Genomic DNA, 26224 nt, shown 5'->3' on the forward strand with positions numbered 1-26224 from the left:
TGTGTGGCTCCTCGTCATCATCTGGGGTTCTTCCTTGGACCATTGGACCTGTCTGCCTCTTCCTCTTCTTCTGCCTCTCCCTCTGCCCCGGCCGCGGCCTAAAAAAGGCGTATAAGGCGTATAAGGGCGAGGTTGGAGGAACGGAAAAGGTGGTTGCCAAGGTATAGGTGGATTCATCGGGTAAGGAGGGTAATTGTAGTAAGGTTGTGGTGTATTATCATCCGAACTCCAACCATCAGATGATGATCCTCTGTTATATTGACGTGATTTTTTATATGAGGCTGTGGAATCATCAGAGGAACGTGACTGGGTATCTATATCATAGTCTTCTTTGATATAAGGGTAAACCTTCTCCCTGCTAAACTTGATAATATCTTTTTGAAGTTTAGTAATTTTTTGCTGGGTCAGAAACTCTTTAGTTTCGTTCAATTCTGTATTAATTTCTGTAAGACGGCTTTTGAAGGCTGTAAGTGTCACCGTTGTTTTTATGGTGTTTTCAATGGCACTAATTTGGATGGAAATAGAATCTGCAAGACGTTTGGAAGTGTTGATAATCAATATCAGCCAATCTCTGGTACACTTCCAAGCGATTTGTGCCCAGTCTTTCCTGAAGGCCAAATCTTGCAGGAAAATCCTCGGTATATTTGTTACTAATAAGCCATTAGGTGCTATGTTTGCACGTAAATATTCAGTCATGATGGTCCCATGCATGACTGTCTTAATCAATTCACGTTTGAGGGTTGAAAGTTTATTCCAGTCTTCCCTAAGGCTGCCAGATGGTGAGGACCCGTCGTTGCCAAGAATGGAAGGTGCCTGTGATTGAGGTGCTAGGCAGAGCTTCTGATGTACTACCCTGGTCCGTTTACACATCCTGACTCCTGCCTGCCTGGGCAGGTTTGGCTGGTCCCTGGGGTAGGATGTGCCAAGGCTGCCCTCTCATAAAAGAACTGTCTGGCCATTCTCCTGTATGCCTTTGCCACGAGGCAGATATGGTGATAATGGTCAGCAAAGATGAGGTGTGCCTTCTTCTGCTCTGTGGTCATGCTGTCTGTTAGAGTGGAATGAAAATATATCAGACAAAGGATAACTAGGAACTGGGTCAATTATAATGATTCATTAAGTATCAAACATCACATTTGGCCTTGCTAAAAGCCAAAAATCATCTGTAAAGATAAACTGACCATCCATCTACAAAATATTTTAAGCTCCAAATGTAACACAGCCTGAGTGACAAAGTTTTGGAAATGTATGCTATTGCATTTGTGTTGTCTGCTTCTGCTGGCCGTAATGGGCATGATCCCATGGCCATTATCCAAGGTAGGATGAGCAATGTCTGCCAAGTAAAGGTATTGTGGCTCAACATTGTGTCTCTGATATGGTGAGGACACATCTCCAGACACATTGCTACATAGACTTACCATGTCCCTGGTTTTGGAAATATGAATGGAGGCTGACTAGCTAACTCACATAAATGATTTTTGCAACACCTCCTATATTGACTCTTGAAAATCTATGGTAGACCATGCCATGGCTCATCATATGTAGGCAAAGTAATATCATGAGTTCCTTTACACAGCTTAGTGTCTGTCCCTACAAGTTGGCTATTAATGTCACCTTTCTGCACATCATCACTCAGCGCATCCGTGTGATGGGTGTGTGCCTGCATTGCTGCACATCTCATATGCACAGGTCTTAGCCACGCATATGCATAGTTCAGCACATGCATGGTTAAGGCATAGAAAAAGCCATTCGTTGTTAAGACAAGTGTGGTTACGCTTGCGTTGGAAACATCCATGTTGTTTACAACGCGTGGTTGAGGATGTTTCCCTTTCAACTGTCTCATGCATTTTCATAGAAATTGTGGACAATCTGGTCTCTCTGGTGTGTCCCAGCAATTGATGTTGCATTCTTTTGTATGTACTCACCTTCCTCTTCGTCTTTATCCGGCCCTTCATTTGCAATATTTCCCTTGTTCTATGGTACATTGGTCTGCAGACAGATGTTATGAAAACTGCAGCAGATAAGTATGATTTTACATACTTGGGGGGGGTAGAGCAATCTCCACCCAGGACATATCAAGACAGAAAAAGTGTGACTGTAGGACTCCAAATGTCCACTCCACTATGGTCCGGGTCATGAGGGCATTGTTGTAGCCCAGCTGGGCATCAGTCTGGGGGTGTGCTTATGGGGCCATGACCCATGATACATACAAGTATACTTACTATTTGTAATACTTGTGAGTGTCAATGCCCTGAACGTGGTGATTGTTCACTAGTATGGAGAGTCAGTTAATCATTGAGGAGTCACTTTTTCTCACTCCTCCATTATATTTGTTTAGGGCTACTATTGGCATTTCTGAAGTGAGACATGTCAGATTTTGCATGTTTTAGTTAGGGCAGATGATGTTGTCTCATTCATTCACAAAAATTAGAATTTGACAGTAGTAGAGACTGTTGTTCATTAGCTCCTGCTATGGATAGATTAGAGGGTGCATGTCATTGTGGTGCATGAAAATCTACACATGGCAGTGCACTGTGTCCACTATGTTGACAATGCAAACGGAGAGGGATACGTGGGAGTCTTGTGCTGTACAGTGCAACTGTCAAGCTCTCCAAATTGAACTGGCTCACTGATTGAGGACAGTGTAGGACATATATTTCAACATGTCGTGGGTTTAAAGCCTGCACTGGCAGATAATGGGCAGCATAGCACCAAGACAGGCATATTATGTGAATGGTGAATGTCTTGCTGTCTGGCCTATGAGCTGTACTTTTTGTATGAGGGAGGACCTTGCTGAACTATTGGAACCCTTGGATGGCAAGTGTATATTTATATACATGATGACTAAGGTAATTTCCCATGGCACACATGACCTGGAGAGGGCCAAATATTTGATACGTTCTCAGTTTCAAAGGTATTGGATTCCTGACATGCCTCATGACCATGGGAGTTACCCGTGGACACACAGATAACAGAAATTGAGGCACTTCCTTCAACACGGTATTGTCACACAGCATTTTACATGGTGTTGAATTACTGAGGATGTTTCCACTATTTGGACACACACACAGGGCCTCATTTCTGGGTTGTTGCCACAGACCAGCACATGGGGTCATAAAGCTTCACTGCCCTGCGTCATAAGAAAAAGTCATGAAGGTGCCATATTGATGAAATGAAACACATTCGTGCTCTTTCTGCATGTGCAAGATCACAGATTTGTGACACATGCACCCTTACACCCTGGTGCAAGTCTGCCTCCATTTTTGATGCAGTTCGGGACACTGTCTGCACATACACAAATAGAGACTTTTTCCTTTTTGTAGGCGTACCTCAAAGTTGTTTATCCTTTTTACACATCCCCTGGGGAAACACACATCTTTGACATGTTTCCATTTTTCATGGTTCTTGTAATTCTGGGAATGTTTCAATTCGCAGTGGCGTTGCATGGGTAAACCCACCATAAGGCCCATGGAACACATCATTGATGTAGAGTAAAGCAATGCAGCACTTTGCCCTGTCTTGCCTTTGTCCATATCTATGAGTTTATGCAAGGGCACACAGGGTGACTTTGCATTGCCTCATCAATATGTTTGAGAGACCTGCTCAACCAGAGCACCAGGGAAATAAACACCCCAGCAGTGCAGACCTCTTGTACATGAGGCCCACAGTGGCTTCACAGGTCTTAACATGTGTGACTTTGAGGGTTGTATTGCACACATGCCATGTGGTATGTTACAATTATGAGGCACACATCTGCTACATATGCACTGTCTTATTCATCCAATACAAATATGGCTATTTTATCTCACACGATTTACTGTTATGAGGCCATTCATGTGCTTGAGATTTACAACTGGTAGGCTGTTCCCATATCTCTCATTCTGGAAGTGCTCATTGATGATGGAATGTCAGAAGATGTATGCATCATGAGCACTTCCAGGGTACTTTGCCAGCACATGGATGAACATCACCAGATGGTCCACTGTGGCCTGCACATTGATGGAATATGTGTGCTTCTGACTGTGGTACAGGTGGGATGTCACAGCAGGAGGCACCGGTTGCACATGAGTGCATTCTTTGCCCCCAGCACATTTGGAAATCCAGTAATGGCAAAGAAGCCCTGCATAGTTTCCAGTTGTTTCTGTGTGTGTTGGGGATAATTAGGTACTGTGGTGTGAGGCTTCTGATGGCATCAAGGATGGAAGATAAGAATGCAGAAAATGATGACTGTGAAATTCCTGCCTCTCTGGCTGTGATGGTTTGGAATAAGCCAGATGCCATTATATGTAGTACTGCCATCAACTTGGCCTGAAGAGGATGTTGGTGAACCTCTGGGATGTTGTCGGCAGCATTGGTGTAATCCTGTGTAGGAGATGGACAATGTACTTGCTCCTGTGCCTGTAATAGGTGGTGACCTCCTCCTCCCTGAGGTCAATGAGGATGATCCTCTGCCGATACGTCCGCTCACTTCTCCCTTGCTGCGTCTATGGTGATGGGGGTGGTGCCCCTGGTGGTGGTGCCTCTGGTGGTGGTGCCTCTGGTGGTGGTGCCTCTGGTGGTAGTATTCGTCTTCTCATTGCTCCTGCATGCATGATGAGCAGCTCCATGGCATAGTTGAGCTTGCCAGAGTGTTTTGGGTATGTTCTGCTTATGTACCAGTGCTAATGCATCATTAGCAGTGGTACATAAGTGCCTCAGTTGCCCATGCGTTGGAATCTTGATGCATTTTTCGACTCTGTGCATCATTTGCCAATGATGCGTTACTGTGCCAGAAACGTGTAGGTATGGATGTGTTAGGTCTGCGCTGGATTTTAAGGGGTAACGCCTACCTTGCATATGAATAAAGTTACCTGACACAGCCGGTGGTAGCGCAGGGAAAACAATGATGCAGGACAGAGAAAAGTGACGCATTATGCCTAAGACATCATTTTATAAATATGGAGCACTGAATGTGCCACCACTGCATCAAAAAATAATGATGCAGCGGTAGCACAAGCTCCTTGTAAATATGCCTTAGATGCTTAGCAAGTATTTTGTGTATTTATTTGCAGCAGGTGGCTGAATACGACTTTATGAACCTATACAATGCAACCATTGTGGCCATTTTATTCTAGTCACACCTACGAAGGTTATGTGAGTGACCTCTTTTTGCAATAACACATGAGATTTTTCTCTCGCTCACACAATGGTGGATACAATTCCATTATTTTCTTTACCAGACAGAGTGTTCTTTTCCTTTTTGTTTTGTCCTGGAGAAGACCCCCATTGGATGTTTTAGTTACACACACTTCTACAGGGATCAAAATGTTGATGCAATTCAGTTCAGTTCACTTCAAATAACTTCATTTTCAGCCGCCAGGGCCATAAATGTACAAACAAGATAACAGTAATCAAAAAAAAAAAAAAAACATATTTCAGACGCAAACTCAGTTTAAAGCAATTAAAAAAATAAATAGTACAAACAGTATCAAGCAACTACAGAGGGAGAGAAAGAGCCTTCCTTCTGATCACTCATATAGCTCCCAAAAACTTGGCAACAGAAATGGCAACATCTGGGCAACAATTTGCCCTAAGAATCCAAGGGGCAGCAGCATGGTTGCGTACACCTAGCAGCCTACAAATGGGATCTAACCAAGTACTACAAGGGGAAGCATAGGCTGAACACACAACAAAAAACATGCAGGATGTTCTCCTTTAAATAATTACAGGCTGGGCACACAGAAACTCCCCTACCAGCCCAGTTGAGGGTAAACGCTCTCAATAGTAAAGTGGCCGCTCAAAACTTTAAATATAACTTCCTATATAACAAAATATGCAAAAAGAACAGTTTGATGGATGCAATGTAGACCAAATCAAACATTCTCCACCAGTCACAGATCTGGGTTTAATCCATCAGTTTTTTTGTTCACCATGCCATTCCAGTTTGGACCCAGCCATATACAAATCAGTCTTGATGCTGTTCCCCGTGAAAGGAGTCCAGCCCGAACTGTAGGCCAAGTCCTCCCTGAACCAGAAACAAGCACCCTAGGACCAGTTTTGGGATATCACCCGTCTTCAGCCAGGCTAGCATGAATCTGGTGGCATAGTAAGCACGGGACCCACATCTGGGCATACCCTTCCCACTTGGGGTGACAAATGCAAAAAGAACCGTTGATGGACGGAATGTAGACCAAATTAAACATTCTCCCCCAGCCACTTATCTGGGTTTAATCTATCTGTTTTTCTTCTCACCATGCCATTCCAGTTTGGACCCAGCCATATGCAAATCAGTCTTGACCCTGTTCCCCATGAGACAGTCCAGCCCGAACTGCCAGGCCAGGTCCTCCCTGGAGCAGAAACAAGCATCCTAGGACCGGTTTTGGGGTATCACCCCTCTTCAGCCAGTTAGCTTGAATCTGGTGGCATAGTGAGCTGAATTTGCATAAACAAATTACGCAAAAATACGGCACAAATGGAGTATAAATATGCCCCAAAATCCATCAGAGCGTTTCCTTAACTTTCTGAGTAATATCCTTTCGGTTTAGCAGCACTATCAATAGACTGCTCATACAGTGACAATCTTATCTAAGATGTAGACTGGGATGTGAGTAAATATTCTGTGTGTCATTAAATTCCAACAAGTGGAAACACATGCATTTGAATGGCAGTTTCAATTACGTACTGTAGTAACCTGTAAATAAAGAAATGAATACAAATGTACATGACAAAAATGAATTCCACCATTGTACTTTTTTCTTTATCACAAAACGTCCATGAAAGAGTAATATTTGATGGTATTTCCAAACAATTTAAAGACCGTTTAAAGATAAGGCTTTAACTTTGCATGCAACATGATAAGTTGTTAAGACGATATAGTTACCTGTGTTATTGAATCCAAATAAAATTGGACAGGAGATGGCAAAGGAGAGTACCCATACCACCGAAATCATAACAGTTACTCTTCGCTTTGAACTGTATCTAGTGTTATAAAGCATTGGCATGGCTACAGCAGTATACCTAGAGTAAGGAAAGAGAGAAAAAATAAAAAAGCGAAGGGGTCTTATTTGCCATTCATGTAAGCCACTCATTATGCACGTACACAATGACTCAATGACAAAAAACACCCATGAAATTGATCTGGATACTTACTTGATTAATTGATCAATCCTGTACGGAGGTCATTCACTGTTTGGCCTATATATTAGGCCAAACAGTGAATGACCTTCGTACACGATTCAGGAACCACAAATCAGCAATAATTAACAAGAAACTTGACCAGCCTGTAGCCAATCATTTTAACCCTGTGGACCATTTACCATCAGATTTGAAGATTTTCCCTGTGGAACACACAAATTATTAATGAATGTTTATGTATTTTTAATAATGAATTTATGTAGAAAATGAAATAACGTAGAAAAATAATGCACGCATTTGAAAATGTGACCTCGCAGAATGGCCACCAATGTTCACGAAATGTACTAATTAATGATTAATACATATGAAATGTTGAAAAGATATTAGACTAATGCAGTAATATGTCATATTAAGGGTTATGAACTATGCTTTAGCTTTATTAGTTGTAGGCCTTAACTTAGCAAGTGTCTTGGCCTATTTTGCCAGGCCTCATGCAGAAGCTGTATTTCTTAGTGATTAATAAAATGCTGACCAAGTGAACTAAACTGTGAAATGTCCATTGTCTCGCTAAATGTGCTTAACAGGAGCTTTTCGTGAGAACCGAGTGCAAGGAGAGGATGTTCCTTCTAATGTAACATTTTTGGTGTAATGTGTGTGAGACTGACTTTCCCAGGACAAGAAAAATGAAGATACTGACTGGAGTGGAAGATGCAACAATATTGTTACCTGATGAGCTGGATGATGAGAACATCGTAAGGCAGACCAATCCACTGTATGTGAATGATGAAATATTAGAATTCATAGATTTGACATAGAAATATCATTGGACAAAGTATGAACATACGATTTACTGACCAATAGTGAATTAGGGGTAGTTTAGGTGACTTTGATATAACAACGCCGCAGAGGGAAGAGACTTCAAACACTTTAGGAGAGAAGAAGAACTGTAGAGATTGAAGGAGAGAGACATTTATACCGACATTGCCTCATATTCTCTGACTGAGAGCCTGATGCCTTGCTGATCAACTGATGGACTGAGGATGGTTACTGGTTCTGCCTTGCTGACCCATACTGAGGATAGGTATAAATTGAAATGTGACTGTTATGCATATTCTTGCTTTTTCTTTCTAGGTACCAACTGCGCTGTTTTGATAGAACCATAGTTAGATGTTTTCCAAATTGGTGTCACTAAAACGTTTTGCATGAAGCCCAACATGCTGATGCTAATTTGGTGTTAGTTAAGGGCCCTCATAAATGACTGACAATTACAAGGACTAAATGTTTGACAAATTACTTTGTTGAATTTCATGTACGTTATAACTTTGTTGCAGCTGACTCTGCTATTGATTTGCACTGTAACTTTAGAATGTGTCGTAGTTCAAGCTTTGATTAGATTGCATTTCTTCCGCCAGTTTGGACAAACAGTGTTGTTTTTGTATGTGTTTCATTTGATATTCAGATTAATCTACATGAACTTAGTATTGTTAATGTAGGGAAATAAACTAACTTAACTTTTACTAAACGTTTGGTTATTCATGGCTGAAAGTTCATGGTGCTTGACATTCACTGACTCCATTGATTATTGATTTTATTGATTGAACTAATGATTGTTGATTATTGTATATTGATTATTGATTATGTACTGGAGCTAACGTAAGAACTTCTTAATTGCGAGTCAAAAGGTTCATCGACCTATTCGAGTCCACTTGTAAGTATACTTATCAAGGTCTGACGTGCTAACAGTTATGGTAGCAGGCTGATGGTTAGTCTTCTTAAGAGCTTGCCATAGGTGTCCGGTACAGAGTGATAATAGAGACGGGAAGAGACCAATGGTTCATCTCCTTAGGAGCCTACCATAGACATCCAGTATACAGTGACAGGTATTGCAAGTTATGGTAGCAGTTTGAAGCTAGTCCTTTCGAGAGTCATTATTAATGAGATTTGGATTTCATTATTTTTCAATGATGATAACTGGAGAAAAAATTATGACATTCCCAGATCATGGATCCTGCTAATGGTTGTTAAGGATGTTCCTGGCATTCTAGTGATAGAGTGAGTGAAGTGGGTTGCGCATGCACAGCTTATGCAAATCACAGGTGAATTGTGAGGTTTGTGAGGGTTTTAGGGAGTTTCCTTACTCCAAATGAAGTTGTAATAGGAGCCTGCATACTCTGTCGTGTGAGAGTAGGGAAGTCGTCGAACTTGATATGTGTGTGGTGCTTTGTGCAAAAAAATTGTCCATGTGGTTCTTTTTGCATGGACCCTGCGTGGTCTAAGACTCCAGAGTATATTGAAAAGTGTATGAGACACTTGGGCCCTGATTTATACTTTTTGGTGCAAAACTGCACTAACGTAGTTTTGCACCAAAAAGTTTAGCACTGGCTTGCACCATTTCTGTGCACCAGCCGGGGACCATATTTATGGAATGGTGCAAGGCGGTGCAAAGGGTAGGCTAGCGTACAAAAAATTAAGTTAGTTGGGTGGGGCTGACGGTATGGAAGAAGGGGGGTTTGCACCAAAAAATTATGTTAGGCAGGTTAGAGTGAAAAAAATGACTAACTTGCCTAGAGTCATTTTCTGATGCACATCCATCCATACCACATGACTCCTGTCTTAGAAAAGACAGGAGTCATGCCCACCACCCCAATGGCCAGAACAGGGGACCAGGGTCCCCTGGGCATGGAAACTGCACCCAGTGCCATGTAGGGGGGCCCATTTCAGGGCCCCCAATGGCACTTAAAAAAAATGCTTACCTGTACTTAACTATACTTACCTGGGATTGGGTTCCATATCGTCCGCTGTCCATCTGGTGAGGGTGGGGGATGTCCCTGGGGCCTGGTGAGGGCACCTGTGGGCTTATTCCATGGTGTTCCACCATGGAAATAGGCCCACAGGTCCCCCAACGCCTGCTCTGACCCAGCCATTAATAATGGGGCAAAGCAAGCTTTGCACCATTATTTGACCCCTCTTCCCCCGCGTTCCTGATTTTAGCACGGGGATAAATATGGCGCTGAGGCCATAGAGTAATTTTTTGCACGGGGACGCCTACCTTGCATCTCATTAACGCAAAGTAGGTTTCCACATCCAAAAAATGACTTTAACTCCATAAAGTTGGCGCTAGACGAGTCCAGCACCAAAGTATAAATGCGGAGTTAGTTTTGCACCAAATTTGCATTTAAAAAAATGACACAAATTCAGGGCAAAACAAGTATAAATATGCCCCTTGGTTATATGTTGTAATTTGTCTGGTTTAGTAGGTTGATCGGGCGTGGTTAACAAGTCAGTGTGTGAGTTAAAGTGGGTGAGAGAAAATGTCGACTGAGATTTGGCAAGTCCTATGTGCCACAGTACAGACCCATTGATCAGTTGAGAGTAAAATTTGTGGGTCAAATTTTGCTTGCGAATCTGGGAGATCGAGAAAGAGGAATAGCTGTAAGGGTGGAAAGAGCCATCAGTGAAAATCCGTAAGGTTTCTGAAGCGACTGTGTTACCTTTCCTGTAGTAAACCAGCAGATTTGTTTTTGTTTTTTGTTTTTTGAATAGTGTTTGCAATATTTTCCATTAGTTTTGTGTGAATTGGAGCTTAGGAGGACAAGCCACAAGACTTTGTCAGCCACAGTATGTGTGAGTGTGACATCACTGGACCCACGCTGGGATAGGTCAATTAGTGAGAAGGGTCGAGCACGGATTGGCAGCTGTCCGTGAGAGGCAATTGGTTGAGAAACGTGGGTGAAAGGAATCTTGGGATTAAAAGTAATTTCCTGATTTGATTTTTAATAAACAAAAGTAGAAAAGGTGAAGTTTTTCAAAGCATTGAGAAGTGCCCTAAGGTTAGATACGTATATTACAGTGAGTGTAGGCAAGCCTACACCACCAGAGAATACACCGGCTTATATTGTGATAGAAGAGAGAGGTGTTGCGCCATGTTTTTGGCTAAAGCAATGGTGCAAGTTGACAGAGAAAGATGGGAACTTAGCGTTTCCTACAAATGGGACATTCAATTTAAGGATTTTGGAGTTTTTACGGATGGCTCTATATGAATCAAATCCCCTTCCGAGACTAGCAGAGTTTGAGCCATTAGCGGTTTAAGAATTTGTGGCCAGACAGCAACAGCAATTGAAATTTGAGAGAAGAATGAGAAAGGCAGAAAATACTTTAGTAAAGGCTGAATGGGATTGGGATCAAAAGATATGGAGAACAGAGACTTTTCAGGGAATGAAGTTGTTTCCGGCAATTATGCAGGAGGATGAGAAGGAAGGAAGGAAAACAACTAGGAAGACGAATAGAAGTCTGTCCGAAAGTAAGGGAGCTAGAAAGTCTTCAAGAGTAGAGGAGTTCCTTACACAGTTATTGAGAGATCGATCACTACCATATACAGTACGCAAGAGTGGTCCGAGAACTAGTGCTGATCCAACAGCCCGACTCAGGTTAATGGGACAGCGAGTCTGGTACGTGTTAATGCTAACCTGACACAGAATGTGGTGCAAAGTGGTCACAATGTGCCAACTACTCCTGTAGTGCAGACTCAGATGCAGCCGCCGCAGGTACAGAGAATATATCCTGATGTGCCTATTTTAGAAACAACTTCGAACTTAGTGGTGCCCACAGAGCAAGTGGTTCCGAGACCAATACTGGTCCAGACTGAGCCGACTCGGATTTTGTTGCCCCAAGTGCAGCCGCAGGTAATGCTGAGATTTACGCCAATGACAGGGACACAGTCAGACTTGACTCCGATGATGGATCAGAATATGGGAGTTACTCTCCCACAGAGTGTAGGTGCTAGAGCAGCCCCAGATACTAAATCGCTGCAGATTACTGTTGGTCCAGCGGTACCATTATTTGCACAAAAGAAACCTACTCTGAGGGATCAGGGAGCAATGACCCAGAGCTTAATGAGGGGAGGACATAATGAACAAGTTCAGGTAGTCTCTCTCATGGGTCAGACGTTTGACAGATCCAGATCATTGTTAGATTTTTGTCTACTTGTTGCACTTACAGATGCTGTGACAGGACCAAATGTTAGCCAGAGCCTGAAATTATTGACACCACAGAATCCGAACGTAGTTGCACAGCAGGTGTTCCATATTCAAGCGAGTAACATTTCTTTACATGGACTGACAGCTCAGCAATTGACTGAATGGTTAGAAAAGCTGAATACCCCACAGAATGCCCCTAAAGCAGAAGATTATTTGAATTGTGCCAGACTAAGCATGGAAGCGGTAAACTCATTTAGGGAACAATGGGGGTGAATAGGTTAGAATCCTACACAGAGGCAGAATTGAGATATTTGTGCCCAAAGATTACAAGAGAAATGAGTAGAGTGCATTAGAGATTAGCAGATTTAGCAGAGAAGTACGGCATAAAGATTGAGAAAACGAAGCATTTGAAAAGGAGCTACAGATTAGACTTCGAGGCATAAGATTTTGAACACATGAGGTTGGCCAGAATGAAGGCACATCTTAAAGAATGACTGCAGAGTGCTCAGAGCTGGGGAGATTTAGTCAAATGGGAAGGCAGATGGGTAAAGAAAATAGACAAGAGAAAAAGGGATTCTTTGGAGCTGACTGAAAATATGCAGCCAGATAAAGATCTAGTAAACATGTTATCAATGAGAGAAATTACAGGGGGAAATTTTGTTCATGCCCCTTGGAGCAGAAGTGACATTCTGTCATTTACAAATGATTGTCCAAAATTGAGAGAAAAACCTGTAGAGTGGTATCAGCAGACAGACAGGTTTGTGAAGCTTGCAAAGTGTTTGTGGGAGGACTTGAACTCATTACTGGAGATATTGGTTCCAGCTGACTTGTGGGTCGAGTGTAAGAGGAGTGTAGACTGGCAAACAAGTGAACCAGAGAGAGATAAGAATACAGGTGCACCATCTCCTGAGGTAATGAAACATTACTATAAGGTGATTGAGTTTCTGAAATAGAGGATTTCGCCCAAAAATATTGATTGGCAGAGGATTGACAGGAGAGCACAGGAAGCAAAGGAGTTGATACTTGCGTATTATAAGAGATTGCTACAGGCGTTCAAGCATTACAGTGGTACAGAAACAATTGAGGCGAAAAACATGCTACACTTTGTGTTTAGATTTGTGGAAGGATTGAGACCTGAAATTAGCCAGATAATTAGGAATCATTTGATTTGCTGGCAATTGAAGCCGATTGATGAGGTATTTCAGTATGCGAAATACGGCAGTGACGAGATTGAGCTGAAGCAGAAAAAGTTGAAATAAAGAAAAGGCGATGGTGATGCAGATTAACGCAGCTCAAACAGGAGTGCAAGGAAATTTTGTGCAGCAGTTGTCACAGCAGCAGCAGGGAAATGTCATGTTTCAGCCTCAGATGAGAGGTAGAGGTCGTGGAGGGAATATGAATCTTGGTCCGGATTTGAATACTGTAGTGGTTCAGAATGATGTGCAGGGAATGAAGAAGCTATTGCCGTGTAACATTTGCAGAGTTGTGGGACATTAGAAACAGGAGTGTACGATGATGGTGCAGGAAAGTGTTGTTTAGCAGAGTAATAACATCCATTAATTTCAGAATGTGAGAGGACCGAGAATAAGGGGTCCTAAACCAAATTTTCAGAATAATGTGAATCAAGTGCAAAATCTTCAGCCCATGCAGCAGATGCAAATACCTTGTGCACAAATGTCGCAGTTGCAGCTGATGTAGCAGCAGGTTCCATTGGTACCTTGACAGCAAATGCAAATACCTTAAGCCCCGATGGAGCAGCAACAGATGATGCTTTCTCAACAGGTCACAGGTCAGAGCAAGACAGAAGTAGTAACACAGTGCATCAATTCCTGTTACATAGTGAGGATGGAATAAATGGTGAAGGGATGAGTGACAGTTCAGATGAGGAGCCATGTGTGCTTGCGACATCTTCAGAAGTAGGTCAGAAAGGACCCTATGTGAGGGGAAAGGTTATGGGTCATAGAGTTTCATTCTTGGTGGACTCCTGAGCTACATGCTCTACAAAGAGAAGTGCTGAGGTTCCAAATTTGCCCCTTTCAGGTAGAACAGTTCAGGTTGTGGAGACAGCAAACCAGTACTTGACAAACCCGATTACAGATCCAGTTCAAGTTAGATTGGCAATTTTCAGGGACTACGTAAGTTTGTAGTCTGTGAATGAAGTCTGGTATCCCTACTGGGAAGAGACTTGCTGTGTAAAATGAAATGTTTGATTACTTGCTCAAATGATGGAATTGAGATTCAGACGAATAGTGATGATGAGGAAGACCAAGCCCCAGAGACAGAGGCCCATATTTATACTTTTTTAGCACCGCATTTGCGCCGCTTTTTGACGCAAAAACGGCGCAAACTTACAAAATACAATTGCATTTTGCAAGTTTGAGCCGCTTTTGCATCAAAAAATGACGCAAATGCGGCGCAAAAAAAGTATAAATATGGGCCTGAGTGTGAAACTACAAAAGAGGAGCACCCCTTGATTGAGTTTTTTCCGATGTTTATTGTGAAAGAGCTCCATCCTGATTTGCAGGGAAGAGTGCAAGAGAAGGTGTTGGATTTGAGAGGAAAAGAAGTAGGTCTGATCAAAGGAGTGGAGCCAGTCAAAGTTACCATAAAACCGAATGCAGTTTTTCCCCACCTTCCACAGGACCACATGCCACAAGATATTCTGATGAAAGTGGATCAGATAATTGCAGATTCTGTGAAGCAGGGAGTTTTGAAAGAAGTGTTGAGCAGTCCATGTAACTCACCGATAATGGGTTTGAAGAAGCCCTGTGGGAACGATTGGATTGTTCAGGATTTGAGAAAAATAAATGAGATTGTGGTCAAATGCTGTCCATTAGTGCCAAATCCAGCTGTGATACTATTCCAGATTCCATGAGATGCAGAGTTGTTCAAGGTCATTGATTTGTCAATCAAGCGTTATTTTCTGTGCCCCTTCATGAGGATAGCCAATTTCTCTCTTGTTTCAAATTCCTGGATCAAGTCTATTGCTGGCGCAGAATTCCTGAAGGGTATTCAGAGTCACTTTCCTTATTCAATCAGATCTTGAAAAATAATTTGGAGTCGTTGGAACTGCCTTTCCGATCGACTCTGGTGCAGTACATTGATGACTTACTGATTGCGTCCAAAACAAAGGACAAGTGCAAGTATGATACAGTTGCCCTGTTGAATCACTTGGGAAAGAATGGTCATAAAGTGCCTCCACTGAAGTTGCAAAACTGTCAGAAGGTAGCGAAGTATTTGGGTCACCAGATTGAGAAAGGGTTGAGGAAATATACAGAGAAAGGATTACAACGATATTGCAGATAAGTCCCCCAACCACACAGAGAGATGTCAGGATGTTTTTGGGAATGGTGGGCTATTGTCGCCAATGGATCCAAAAAATGTCAGTCATTTCAAGACTATTGAAGAAGCTGACTCATAAAGAAGTCACTGATCCCATAGCGTTAGATCAGGATGAGATGAGAGCGTTCACTGAGTTGAGAGAGAGTTTGTGCAGAGCTCCAGCGTTGGGTATGCCTGATTGCACGAAGCCTTTCACATTGTTTTGTCGTGAGCGTGATGCATGTTCATTGTCTGTCTTGACTCAAATGCAAGGAGGCACACATTGCCCAGTAGCATATTTTTCAGCTACTTTTGACCCAGTTGCAGCAGCCTTACCACGTTGTTAGCGTGCAGTTGCCGCAGTTGGTCAAAGTCTTTCGCAGTGTGAAGGCGTGGTGATGGGATATCCCCTGACTGTAATGGTCCCTCACTCAATTGAGATTTTACTGACAAGGATGAAAACCCAGTACTTGACTGGTACTAGGTTGACTAGATTCGAGACAAGTATTTTGGGGTCAACAAACGTGACATTGAAAAGATGTACAGTGCTGTCCGGCAACTTTACTTCCAAGTGAAAATGCTGAAATTGAGAAAGAGGAAGATGTTGAACATGACTGTCTCGAAGTAACTGAGTTCTGCACAAAACCGAGACCTGACATTAGAGATACTCAATTGGAAGAAAATTACCAAATTATCTTTGTTGATGGTTCTTGTCTGAGAGACAATACAGGGACACTGAGAGCAGGATATGCTGTGTGCACAATTACAGGTAACTTTGAAGCTTCTTGGCTTCGAGGAGTGTAATCTGCCCAGGTAGCGGAACTGGTAGCCATTACTAGAGCATGCCATGTTTCTACCCAGTTGAGAGTTACTATCTATACGGATAGCCAATATGGATTCAGAATAGTTCATGATTTTGATCAATTGTGATAACAGAGAGGTTTACTGACCTCTTATGGTTCACCAGTGAGAAATGGTGAGAGAATTAAGGAACTGTTATATGCAATTGAAATGCCTGAAAAGATTGCAGTGGTAAAATGCAGTGCACATCCAAAGTCACAGGACTATGGCCCTGATTTATACTTTTTGGGGCAAAACTCCACTAACGCAGTTTTGCACCAAAAGGTTTTGCACAGGCTTGCACCATTTCTGTGCACCAGCCAAGCACCATATTTATGGAATGGTGCAAGCCGGTGCAAAGGGTAGGCTAGTGTAAAAAAGAATGACTTTAGTCCGTTGGGGCTGGCGGTATGGAAGAAGGGGGTTTTGCACCAAAAAGTGATGTTAGGCAGGTTAGAGTACAAAAAAATGACTCTAACCTGCCTAGAGTCATTTTCTGACACAAAACCATCCATACCACAGGACTCCTGTCTTAGAAAAGACAGGAGTCATGCCTAACACCCCAATGGCCAGCACAGGTGACCAGGGTGCCCTGGGCATTGCCATTGCACCCAGTGCCAGGGAAGGGGGCCCATTTCAGGCCCCCCTATGGCACTTTAAAAAATAAAATAAAATACCTGTACTTACCTGGGATGGGGTCCCCCATCCTCCGCTGTCACTCAGGTGTGGGTGGGGGTGTCCCTGGGGCGGGCACTTGTGGGCTTATTGCATGGTGTTCCACCATGGAAATAGGCCCACAGGTCCACAAACGCCAGCTCTGATCCAGGTGTTAAAAAAAATTAGTTGAGGCAAGCTTTGCACCATTTTTTGACCCCTCCTTCCTTCCGTGCACCATTTTTGCACGGGAGTATAAGGCCATAGAGTCATTTTTTTCACGGGAACCTTGCATCTCATTAAGGCAGGGGAGGGTTCCACGTCCCAAAAATGTCTTTAACTCTATAAATTTGGCGCTAGACGGGTCTAGCGCCAAAGTATAAATATGGAGTTAGTTTTGCTCCGAATTAGAGAAGAAAAAAAAATGACGCTAATTCGGTGCAAACAGAATATATATATGTTCCTATGTGTCACTGGGAAATGGATATGTGGATCAAGTCGCAAGGTTTTGCGCATTGAACTGTATATCATTCAAAGACAAATGTGAACTGTTACCCTTAAGAAGCCAAAACTTGTACAAGTTATGCATTGAAGGCAATTGACACTTTGGAAGAATTACAATCTTTGCAAAATATTGTTGACAAGGAGGAAAAACAAGATGAATTGTGGGTTTCTGAGGAGGGTCAGTTGGTTTTGCCAAATAGCCTGTTGTCTCAAATGGCAAGCTACTATCATGGTGAAGCACATATTGGGAGGGATGACATGGTCTGTATGTTCTAACATGATTGGATCAACACAAAGTTTAGACAAGTTGCTGAAGCATTTTACCATCGTTGTGTCATTTGCCAAAAGTTCAATGTGGGGAAAGGGACAGTGAATAATTTGAGCCACATTGGAAGAGCGGGAGGTCCATTCAGCAGAATGCAAATTGATTTTATTGAGATGCCTGTGTGTGGAGGTTTGATATAAGTGTTGGTGATTGTATGCATCTTTAGTCATTGGATTGAAGCGTACACTACACGAAGAATTGATAGTCTCACAGTAGCGAAACTATTGCTTAGGGAACTGATACTGCGTTTCGGGTTTCCGATTTCTTTAGAATCAGATTGGGGATGTCACTTCAATAACAAAGTAATTAAATTACTGTGCGCAGCATTGAACATTAAGCAGAAGCTGCATTGTAGTTATTGCCCTGAAGCATCAGGACTAGTGGAACAGATGAATGGTATCCTGAAGTCAAAAGTTGCAAAGATGTGTGCAGCTACGAATTTGAAATGGGCCGATGCATTGCCTTTAGTGCTGATGTCAATGAGAAACACACCTGACAGGAAGACAGGATTGTCACCCCATGAGATTACATGGGCGGAGCAATGAGGTTATCAGCGGTGGCAGCAAATGCACTTGTCAACATTACAGATTATATGGTTTTGGATTACTGCAAGGGCCTGGCTGATGTAGTCTGTTCTTCTTCTCAGCAGGTGAAGGCCACCACACTGCCGCTGATCCATGACCCAGGGACAACCTGAGAGCTGGGGACTGGGTTGTCGTCCGCAAGCACGTGAGAAAGACATGTTTAGAGCCTCTTGGAAGGGACCTTACCAAGTGGTCCTGACGACTACTACATCTGTGAAGTGCACTGGAATCCCGAACTGAGGATGGCATGGGACATGTTATTTGGGGATAGTTTTCCCAAAGATTTATCAAATGGAGGATTTGAAAAAGTTTCCGAAAGTGACTGAATTACATCATAAGAGACCGAGGAGGGAGTCCTCTTCTGCGATAGTGGGAGATATATTTGGAGCGGTGATTCCTTCAATGGGAGTCATCCTGAATTCAATTAAGATTCGAAAGTTGTCTACTATTGTGGATAACATGCTGACAAATTTTTCAGGGGCTGTACTCTTGAAAGATACTGAATTAGCTGCGGATAGAGCTATGACTCTTCAAAATCATCTTGCTTTAGATATTCTTTTAGCAAAGGATGGCGGAGTCTCTAAAATGATTAATTTTAGGCATTGTTGTTCGTATGTACCTGATAATAGTAAAGAGATGAGACTTACTTACTAATCTGACTAATGCAAGTGCTGATTTGAAAGAACTGAAAGACCCAGGTGTTTGGGAAAAGGTTGGCAAAGGGTTTGATTCAGTGGGAAATTGGCTCAGCAACATTTGGAACGGGGTACAATTGAAAATATTACAACGGATATTAATTGTTGTGGTTTGTAATTAGGATATGGGGATTATGCAAATTATACAAAAGGATTAAGTTGAATAGGTCTAAAAATAATCAGAGGAGGGAAGAAAAGAAAAGGGAAAAAATGTACAGGGCAAATGCCAGGGGAAGACAAAATTATGAAGAAATTGAATTGTAAAGGTTTGTGGGTGATAGTGTGATGACATATTTAGTCATCAGAGGAGGGATTGCTAGCGCAGGTGTTTTAATTAGAAATTATTAATGAGTGTTTATGCATTTTGAATAATGATTTTATGTAGAAAATGAAATAACGTAGAAAAATGATGCACGCATTTGAAAATGTGACCTCGAAGAATGGCAACCAATGTTCGCGGAATGTACTAATTAATGATTAATACACATGAAATGTTGAAAAGATTTTAGACCAATGCAGTAATATGTCATATTAAGGGTTATGAAGTATGCTTTAGCTTTATTAATTGTAGGCCTGAACTTAGCATGTGTCTTGGCCTATTTTGCCAGGCCTCATGCAGAAGCTGGATTTCTTAGCGTTTATTAAAATGCTGACCAAGTGAATTAAACTGTGAAAAGTCCAGTGTCTTGCTAAATATGCTTGACGGAAGCTTTTTATTAGAACCGACTACAAGGGGATGATGTTCCTGCTAATGTAACATTTTCGGTGTAATCTGTGTGAGACTGACATTCCCAAGACAAGAACAATGAAGATTCTGACTGGAGTGGAAGATGCAACAATATTGTTACCTGATGAGCTGGATGATGAGAACATCGTAAGGCAGACCAATCAACTGTATGTGAATGGTGAAATATTAGAGTTCATAGATTTGACATAGAAATATTATTGGACAAAGTATGAACGTATGATAAACTGACCAGCAGGGAGTTAGGGGATAGTTTAGGTGGCTTTGATATAACAACGCCGCAGAGGGAAGAGACTTCAGACACTTTAGGAGAGAAGAAGAACTGTAGAGATTGGAGGAGAGAGACATTCATACCGACATTGGACTCATATTACCTGACTGAGAGCCTGATGCCTTGCTGATCGACTGATGACCTGAGGACGAAGACTGATTCTTCCTTGCTGACCCACACTGAGGATAGGCATAAATTGAAATGTGAATGTTATGCATATTCTTGCTTTTTCTTTCTAGGTACCAACTGTGCTGTTTTGATAGAACCATAGTTAGATGTTTTCCAAATTGGTGTCACTAAAACATTTTGCATGAAGCCCAACATGTCGATGCTAATCTGGTGGTAGTTATGGGCCCTCATAAATGACTGACGATTACAGGGACTAAATGTTTGACGAATTACTTTGCTGAATTTCATGTACGTTATAACCTTGTCGCAGCTGACTCTGCTATTGATTTGCACTGTGACTTTAGAATGTGTTGTAGTTTGATCTTTGATTAGATTGCATTTTTTCCGCCGCTTTGGACAACCAGTGTTGTTTTTGTATTTGTTTCTTTGATGTTGAGATTAATCTATATGACATTAGCATTGTTAATATAGGGAAATAAACTTGTGGTGTGGTTATTCATGGCTGAAAGGTCATGGTGTGTGACATTTACTGGCTCCATTGGTTATTGATTTTATTGATTACTAATGATTGTTGATTATTGTATACCGATTATTGATTATGTACTGGAGCAATGGTAAGAACTTCTTAATTGCGAGTCAAAAGGTTCATCAACCTATTTGCGTCCCCTTGTAAGTATACTTATTAAGGTCTGATGCGCTAACACATGTTTAAAGACATCAGAGAAAACATCTAGATGTACCATTTAAAATTACTGCATCCAGATGGACTGAACATCACTGACAATTCCACTTGATTTCTGCATATCTGAAGAGTTCTCAGGACTGCATTGATTCCACATTCCAATTGGAATCTTCACTCATGATGCTTTTTGAAAATCCAGCAGTGTCAGCTGTGCAGTCACTGAGCAAACCATCTTGTACTACCTGAGAAAGGCAGAAGCTGAAACGTTGTAGTAGAAATATATTTTTGTTTTTTGGTTAGATCATATATATATGTTTATGTATTATGTACTGCCGTTCATCAGTAGGTATAGTTAGAACCTAATCTGCATAGGAAAAGCATTTTTTGTATTGCGAATAACTTTGGCGCCGTTGGACAAGCTTCGTGAAATTCTCCAAACTAGTCGGACAGTCCATTCAGCTGCTGTCTGGAAAGTTTCAGGGTGGTTTGGCAAGCGGGGGCTGAGAAGAAGAGGGGTCCCTTAAAACATTTTCCCCATGCAATTTCCCATGACTAGAGCCCAAATCACTGAACAGAATTACATTAAATTTGGCAGAAAGCTATGTCTTGGTCCATTACGATCTCTTATTGTAATTTGGTGTAAATCCCTTCTGAAGTTTAAAAAAAAAAAAAAAGTATGCTAATCTACAGACATGGAGGGTCTACAAAGCCAGCAGATCTCTCACTGAAATCAGATTGGCGGCCCCCACATCAACCAGGAATTGCAGACAGCCATCTTGGGACTCCGCCTGAACCACAATAAAAACATAAAAAGCACAAGGGGTGGGGTTGTAATACTGTTACTCTCTGAGCATAGTGGTGGGGGTCCCAGAAGGACCCCGTTGGGGGCCCAAAACATTTTGAAATTTTTTTGCCACAAATTCACGGAGGATCCATGGATCGGCTGCCAAATTTTGTTTTAAAAAAGTGCAGTCCCCTGTGCTTGTTTTTTTCTATACCCTCAGGGGGGACAGGGGACCAATCCCTGATTCATTAATGGCCCTCGGGACCCCTCCCCCAAGACTGGCTCCTGCTATGTCCCGAGGCGCCCATGCCTTGACATAGTGGTTTTCCTGCACACACTGGCATGAGGCAGGGAACCCTGTGTTTGCTCTTGCTTGGCAGGAGCAATTTCAAATCTCCTGCCAAGCCACAGCAACCACAAAGTCTGCTTCCAGGTGCTGGATGCAGGGGGCCAGCTGGGGCTCGGGAGGACTAGGGGCTCCCCCTGCAGCCTCCATCAAGGATATGGTGAGTGCTCTGAAAATAACTATTCCCAATAAAGTAACAATGTGGATTGTTGATGGGACAGTGCAAAGAAACTAGCAGTACTAAAGACTGTTCAGTGAAGTCTCTTGAATAACTTTAGTATGCATTATGTTTTCAGCTGCCACATTGAATTGTTTGCCATCATTATCTTGCCCTCTCTCTCTCTCTCTCTGTCTACACATATATACATACACACACACGCACACACACACATATATATAATATCTATCTGTCCGGCAGTCATCTATCTATCTATCTATCTATCTATCTATCTATCTATCTATCTATCTATCTATCTATCTATCTATCTATCTATCTACATCTTTGTATCTATCTATCTATCATTCTGTCTGTCTATCTAATTTATGTGTGTGTGTTAACAAACTAGTCTCATTACCGACTGGTATCCACTATTGAGTCACCACTGTACTACTTGGTCCATGAAGTAGGCTAGTATGGGCAGAGGCATAAAAAATGCCTCTAACCAGACTAGCATCAAAAACCCCCATGGGCAGGACTCCTGTCTTAGTACAAACAGGAGTCATGCTCACCACCCCAATGGCCATGCCTAGGGGACATATGTCCCCTGGGCATGGCCACTGGGCCCAGTGCCATGTAAAGGGGTGCCCAGGTCAGGCTCTCCTATGGCACTTAAAAAAAAAAAATACTTACCTGTACTTACCTTACTTACCTGAGATGGAGTCCCCCCCATCCAGTGGCATCCCTCTGGTGTGGGTAGAGGTGTCCCCGGGGCTAAGGAAGGGGACCTGTGGGCCCATTCCCTGGTCTCTCACCACGGAATTAGTCCCACAGGTCCCCTAACCCCTGCCCTGACCCAGGCATTAAATAATGGTGCTAAGCAAGCTTAGCCCCGTTATTTAAGGCCTCCTTCCCCCCATGCATCACTTTAGCACGAGGGATAAATATGGCGCTAAGGCCATATCATCATTTTAAGCATGGGAAACACCTACCTTGCATCTCATTGACGCAAGGTAGTTTAACACAAGCAAAAAATGAAGTTAACTCCAAACCTTTGGCGCTAGATGTGTCTAGTGCAAAAGTATAAATTTAGAGTTAGGTTTGTGCCCAATTTGCGTTAAAAAATGAGTGGCTTCAGTGCACGCACATCTCTCTTGTAGAACTTCTACTGAGGCTTCTGACATGCTGAAACTTTTGACTATTATTAATTTCCTTAAATTCTGGAGATATCCCTATGTTTCCCCAAAGCCTAATTAGCATATTTCGATTTAGTTCATTTTCAAATGATTAGACACAAGGATCACAATTTGGACTCTGAACACCAAGGGCTGTTTCTCATCTTTTGTTTTTACAGAAATCCTTGTATGTCTTATGCTTGTACGATTTAATCTGATTCAATGCTGTGATTCACCTTTGGTGATTCTGTACTTACATAATATGTTTATGAGACACAATTACATAAATCTGGCCTTGAATTTGTAATAACATTTTTTTAATCTGAACTTCTGCATCTGCAACCTAATGTGTAACCAAATGGGTAACACTGCTAATAGATTTGATAGTGTTGGTTTGTTTCTCCTTACCTATCGGAACTACTAAAAAGATTTATCAGAACCAGAGAAACTAGAAAATGGGCCAGATGTGGTTTTAGGTACAGTATTCTAGAGACAGCAGTGGTGGAAGGTTTCTCTTTATTCAAATTACATGAGTTGTAGTACCGGACCTCAAACAAACAATGATGCATTTGGGTCAAAACAACCTCTGTCAAACCAAAAACAAATAGTCTTTAGCTCATATAAACAAACACAAGACTGTGTGTGTAATTCACAAGGAAGCCATTTATAAGTGTTGTGTATGCTGAGGTAATTGCATGGATTGACAGAGTTAAAAACTTCATTTCTAAAGTTGATTATTTTTCAATGTTGCATTTCTTTAATAAATAGCAGAAAAGTGTATTCATAATAAAGTGGCCAAAATATGAAACAATCCATTAATGCAAACCTCTCCCATATTTACAGGTTGTTAAACATACAGACAATTCAATCTCAAAGTATGGTTTGGATACTTCATGATAACGGTTAAAAAAAATTGAAGGATAGCTATATCTCAAAAGAAGTCAGATCATACAGTTATGACCAAGAGGGCGACACTGGCATGTGTCTCGTCCTAATCTTTATCCTCAAGATAAAATTTATATTGGACATCCTTTCTTTCCCAATTAGTGTATGGAGTTAGATATGACATTTTCAAGCTAGCTCTAGTATGATATTACATCCTTCTTCCTGCAAACCAACTACACATCAATACACCTAGACCACTGCCAAGTATTACCAGTCAAAAGTCTACTCTGGTATCTCACTCCAAGACTTAGGACCATATATACGAACACTTTTTCCCATAGACACAGAATGGGTAAAAACCTTTGGTACATCTGGCCCTTATTTTTTTAGCCAAACAAAAGTATTGATCTCACGGAATATCAGGAAAGAATAGATTAACCCCACAACAAAATAATCACCAAATTATAAGAAATGCTTTTTTCACTCTGTGGTAACACAACTGCTTATCCTTTTTATTTATTCCCTGAAAAAATCCACAGGTTAAAATGAAGTTATAGTTAGGTGATTTTAAACTAAAACACTGAAATTCACAATTTAATTTTTTACTTAACTATAACTTGAGCCTTGAAGTAACTATAATTTTCACCCCAGCCATGCAGAGTGTTGTTATAAATGGTGTCATTTCAGACGCAATTAGTGATGTTACCAATGCTGTCTTTGAACATGTCATGAGCGATGTTACACCTAAAGGTATAAGCACTGCATGGTGAGGATGCAAGTTAGAGTTACTTCAGGGCTTGAGTCAAAGTTTCTTCAGTCAACTTTAACTAGTGAATATCAGTTTCTTAGGCTGAAATCACCCAACTACAAAGATACTTTAACCTTTGTATTCAAGTGAATTTCAAAGGTTTTTTAGAATACCAAGTTATAACTGTCGATTTAACCTTCTTTTCAGTGAATGTCTAAGGTTTAATTAATGTAAGTCACTGTTGATATATGAAAGACAGTACTATTGGTTTTGTCAAGGAGTCATTGCAATGTCTGTTAATAAATGTTTTATATTAAATAAGTTATTTGTAATCAAAACTACTTTAAACAGATGTTAGATTCTTTTTTTACACTCATCAAACAGCACAAGGCAGCTCTAAGAAAACCCACAAGAGCCCCTGTATTCCCAAGCTGAAAAGCAAACGTTCCTCCTCTGAAAATGTATACAAATATCATGAAATTTTCCTGGGGTCATGTTCTGCAAACCCCAGGAAACAAAGGGTTCATTTCTTTTCATATTTCTGGAAGTCTCCTGCACTCCCTGCTGTCCCTCCCAACAACAATTAAGAAATATGCTGGTGGTTGGTGGTGTCCCTGTGCAAATTATGGGACCACCATGCAGCAAACTATGTCTAAATTAGCCCATGATGGGCATTATAAGGCACTCCTTCCTAAGGGCAGTAAATAATAAATGAGCAGCTCCAGCCCCTCATTTTATTTTTTTTCACCAATTATAGCTACATATTTTTTGTGCATGCCCCAGTCCCACTTGGGAGATGACAGCTTATTTTATGAGGGCCATGTGTGGAGGACTAGGGCCCCCCAGTACCTGCTGGATTCCTGCTCATTAAAATGAAGTTGCCTTGGAGGATGGGTTCCCCTACCTTAAAATTAAGGTTGCATCGATCCTAGGCCCCAGCCCATCCTAGAGGGCTTTATTTCAAAAGAACAGGAGTCTGCCATTTTCTTTTTATTACCTCAGATCCTCCATGACCCTATGGTACCAGTAGAAAAGCTGTATTTAGCTCTGAGACCCCCCACTGGTCCTAGGAGGTCAGGGTAATCCTACCCTGCTCCCTACAATTTTTCTAAATCATTTTTCAGGTCAGGTGACTGAGTCCCCAAGCCTTAAAACATCTTTGTTGATGTTGTGGCAGCCAATCAGATCTTATCTTTTGCTCTGTTTGCTCCATGGATCCTCTGCAGTGCGAAATATACATAATTTTTTTAACTTTTATCTCCCAAAAGCCACTGAAGAGATTGACACCAA

The 26224-nt window shown here is 41.7% G+C and overlaps 1 protein-coding gene across 1 annotated transcript in view; it reads right to left on the minus strand.

The window, feature by feature from the left end:
• Positions 1–26224, minus strand: part of DRD2 (dopamine receptor D2) — a 1149352-nt gene that overhangs the window by 121935 nt on the left and 1001193 nt on the right. Inside the window, exon 5 of the mRNA XM_069224377.1 lies at positions 6860–6996. Coding sequence (XP_069080478.1) covers positions 6860–6996 — 137 coding nt within the window. The remainder of the gene's footprint in view (positions 1–6859; positions 6997–26224) is intronic.

The sequence above is a fragment of the Pleurodeles waltl genome, chromosome 3_1 (assembly GCF_031143425.1).
Source record: "Pleurodeles waltl isolate 20211129_DDA chromosome 3_1, aPleWal1.hap1.20221129, whole genome shotgun sequence".
NCBI classification, from domain to species: domain Eukaryota; kingdom Metazoa; phylum Chordata; class Amphibia; order Caudata; family Salamandridae; genus Pleurodeles; species Pleurodeles waltl.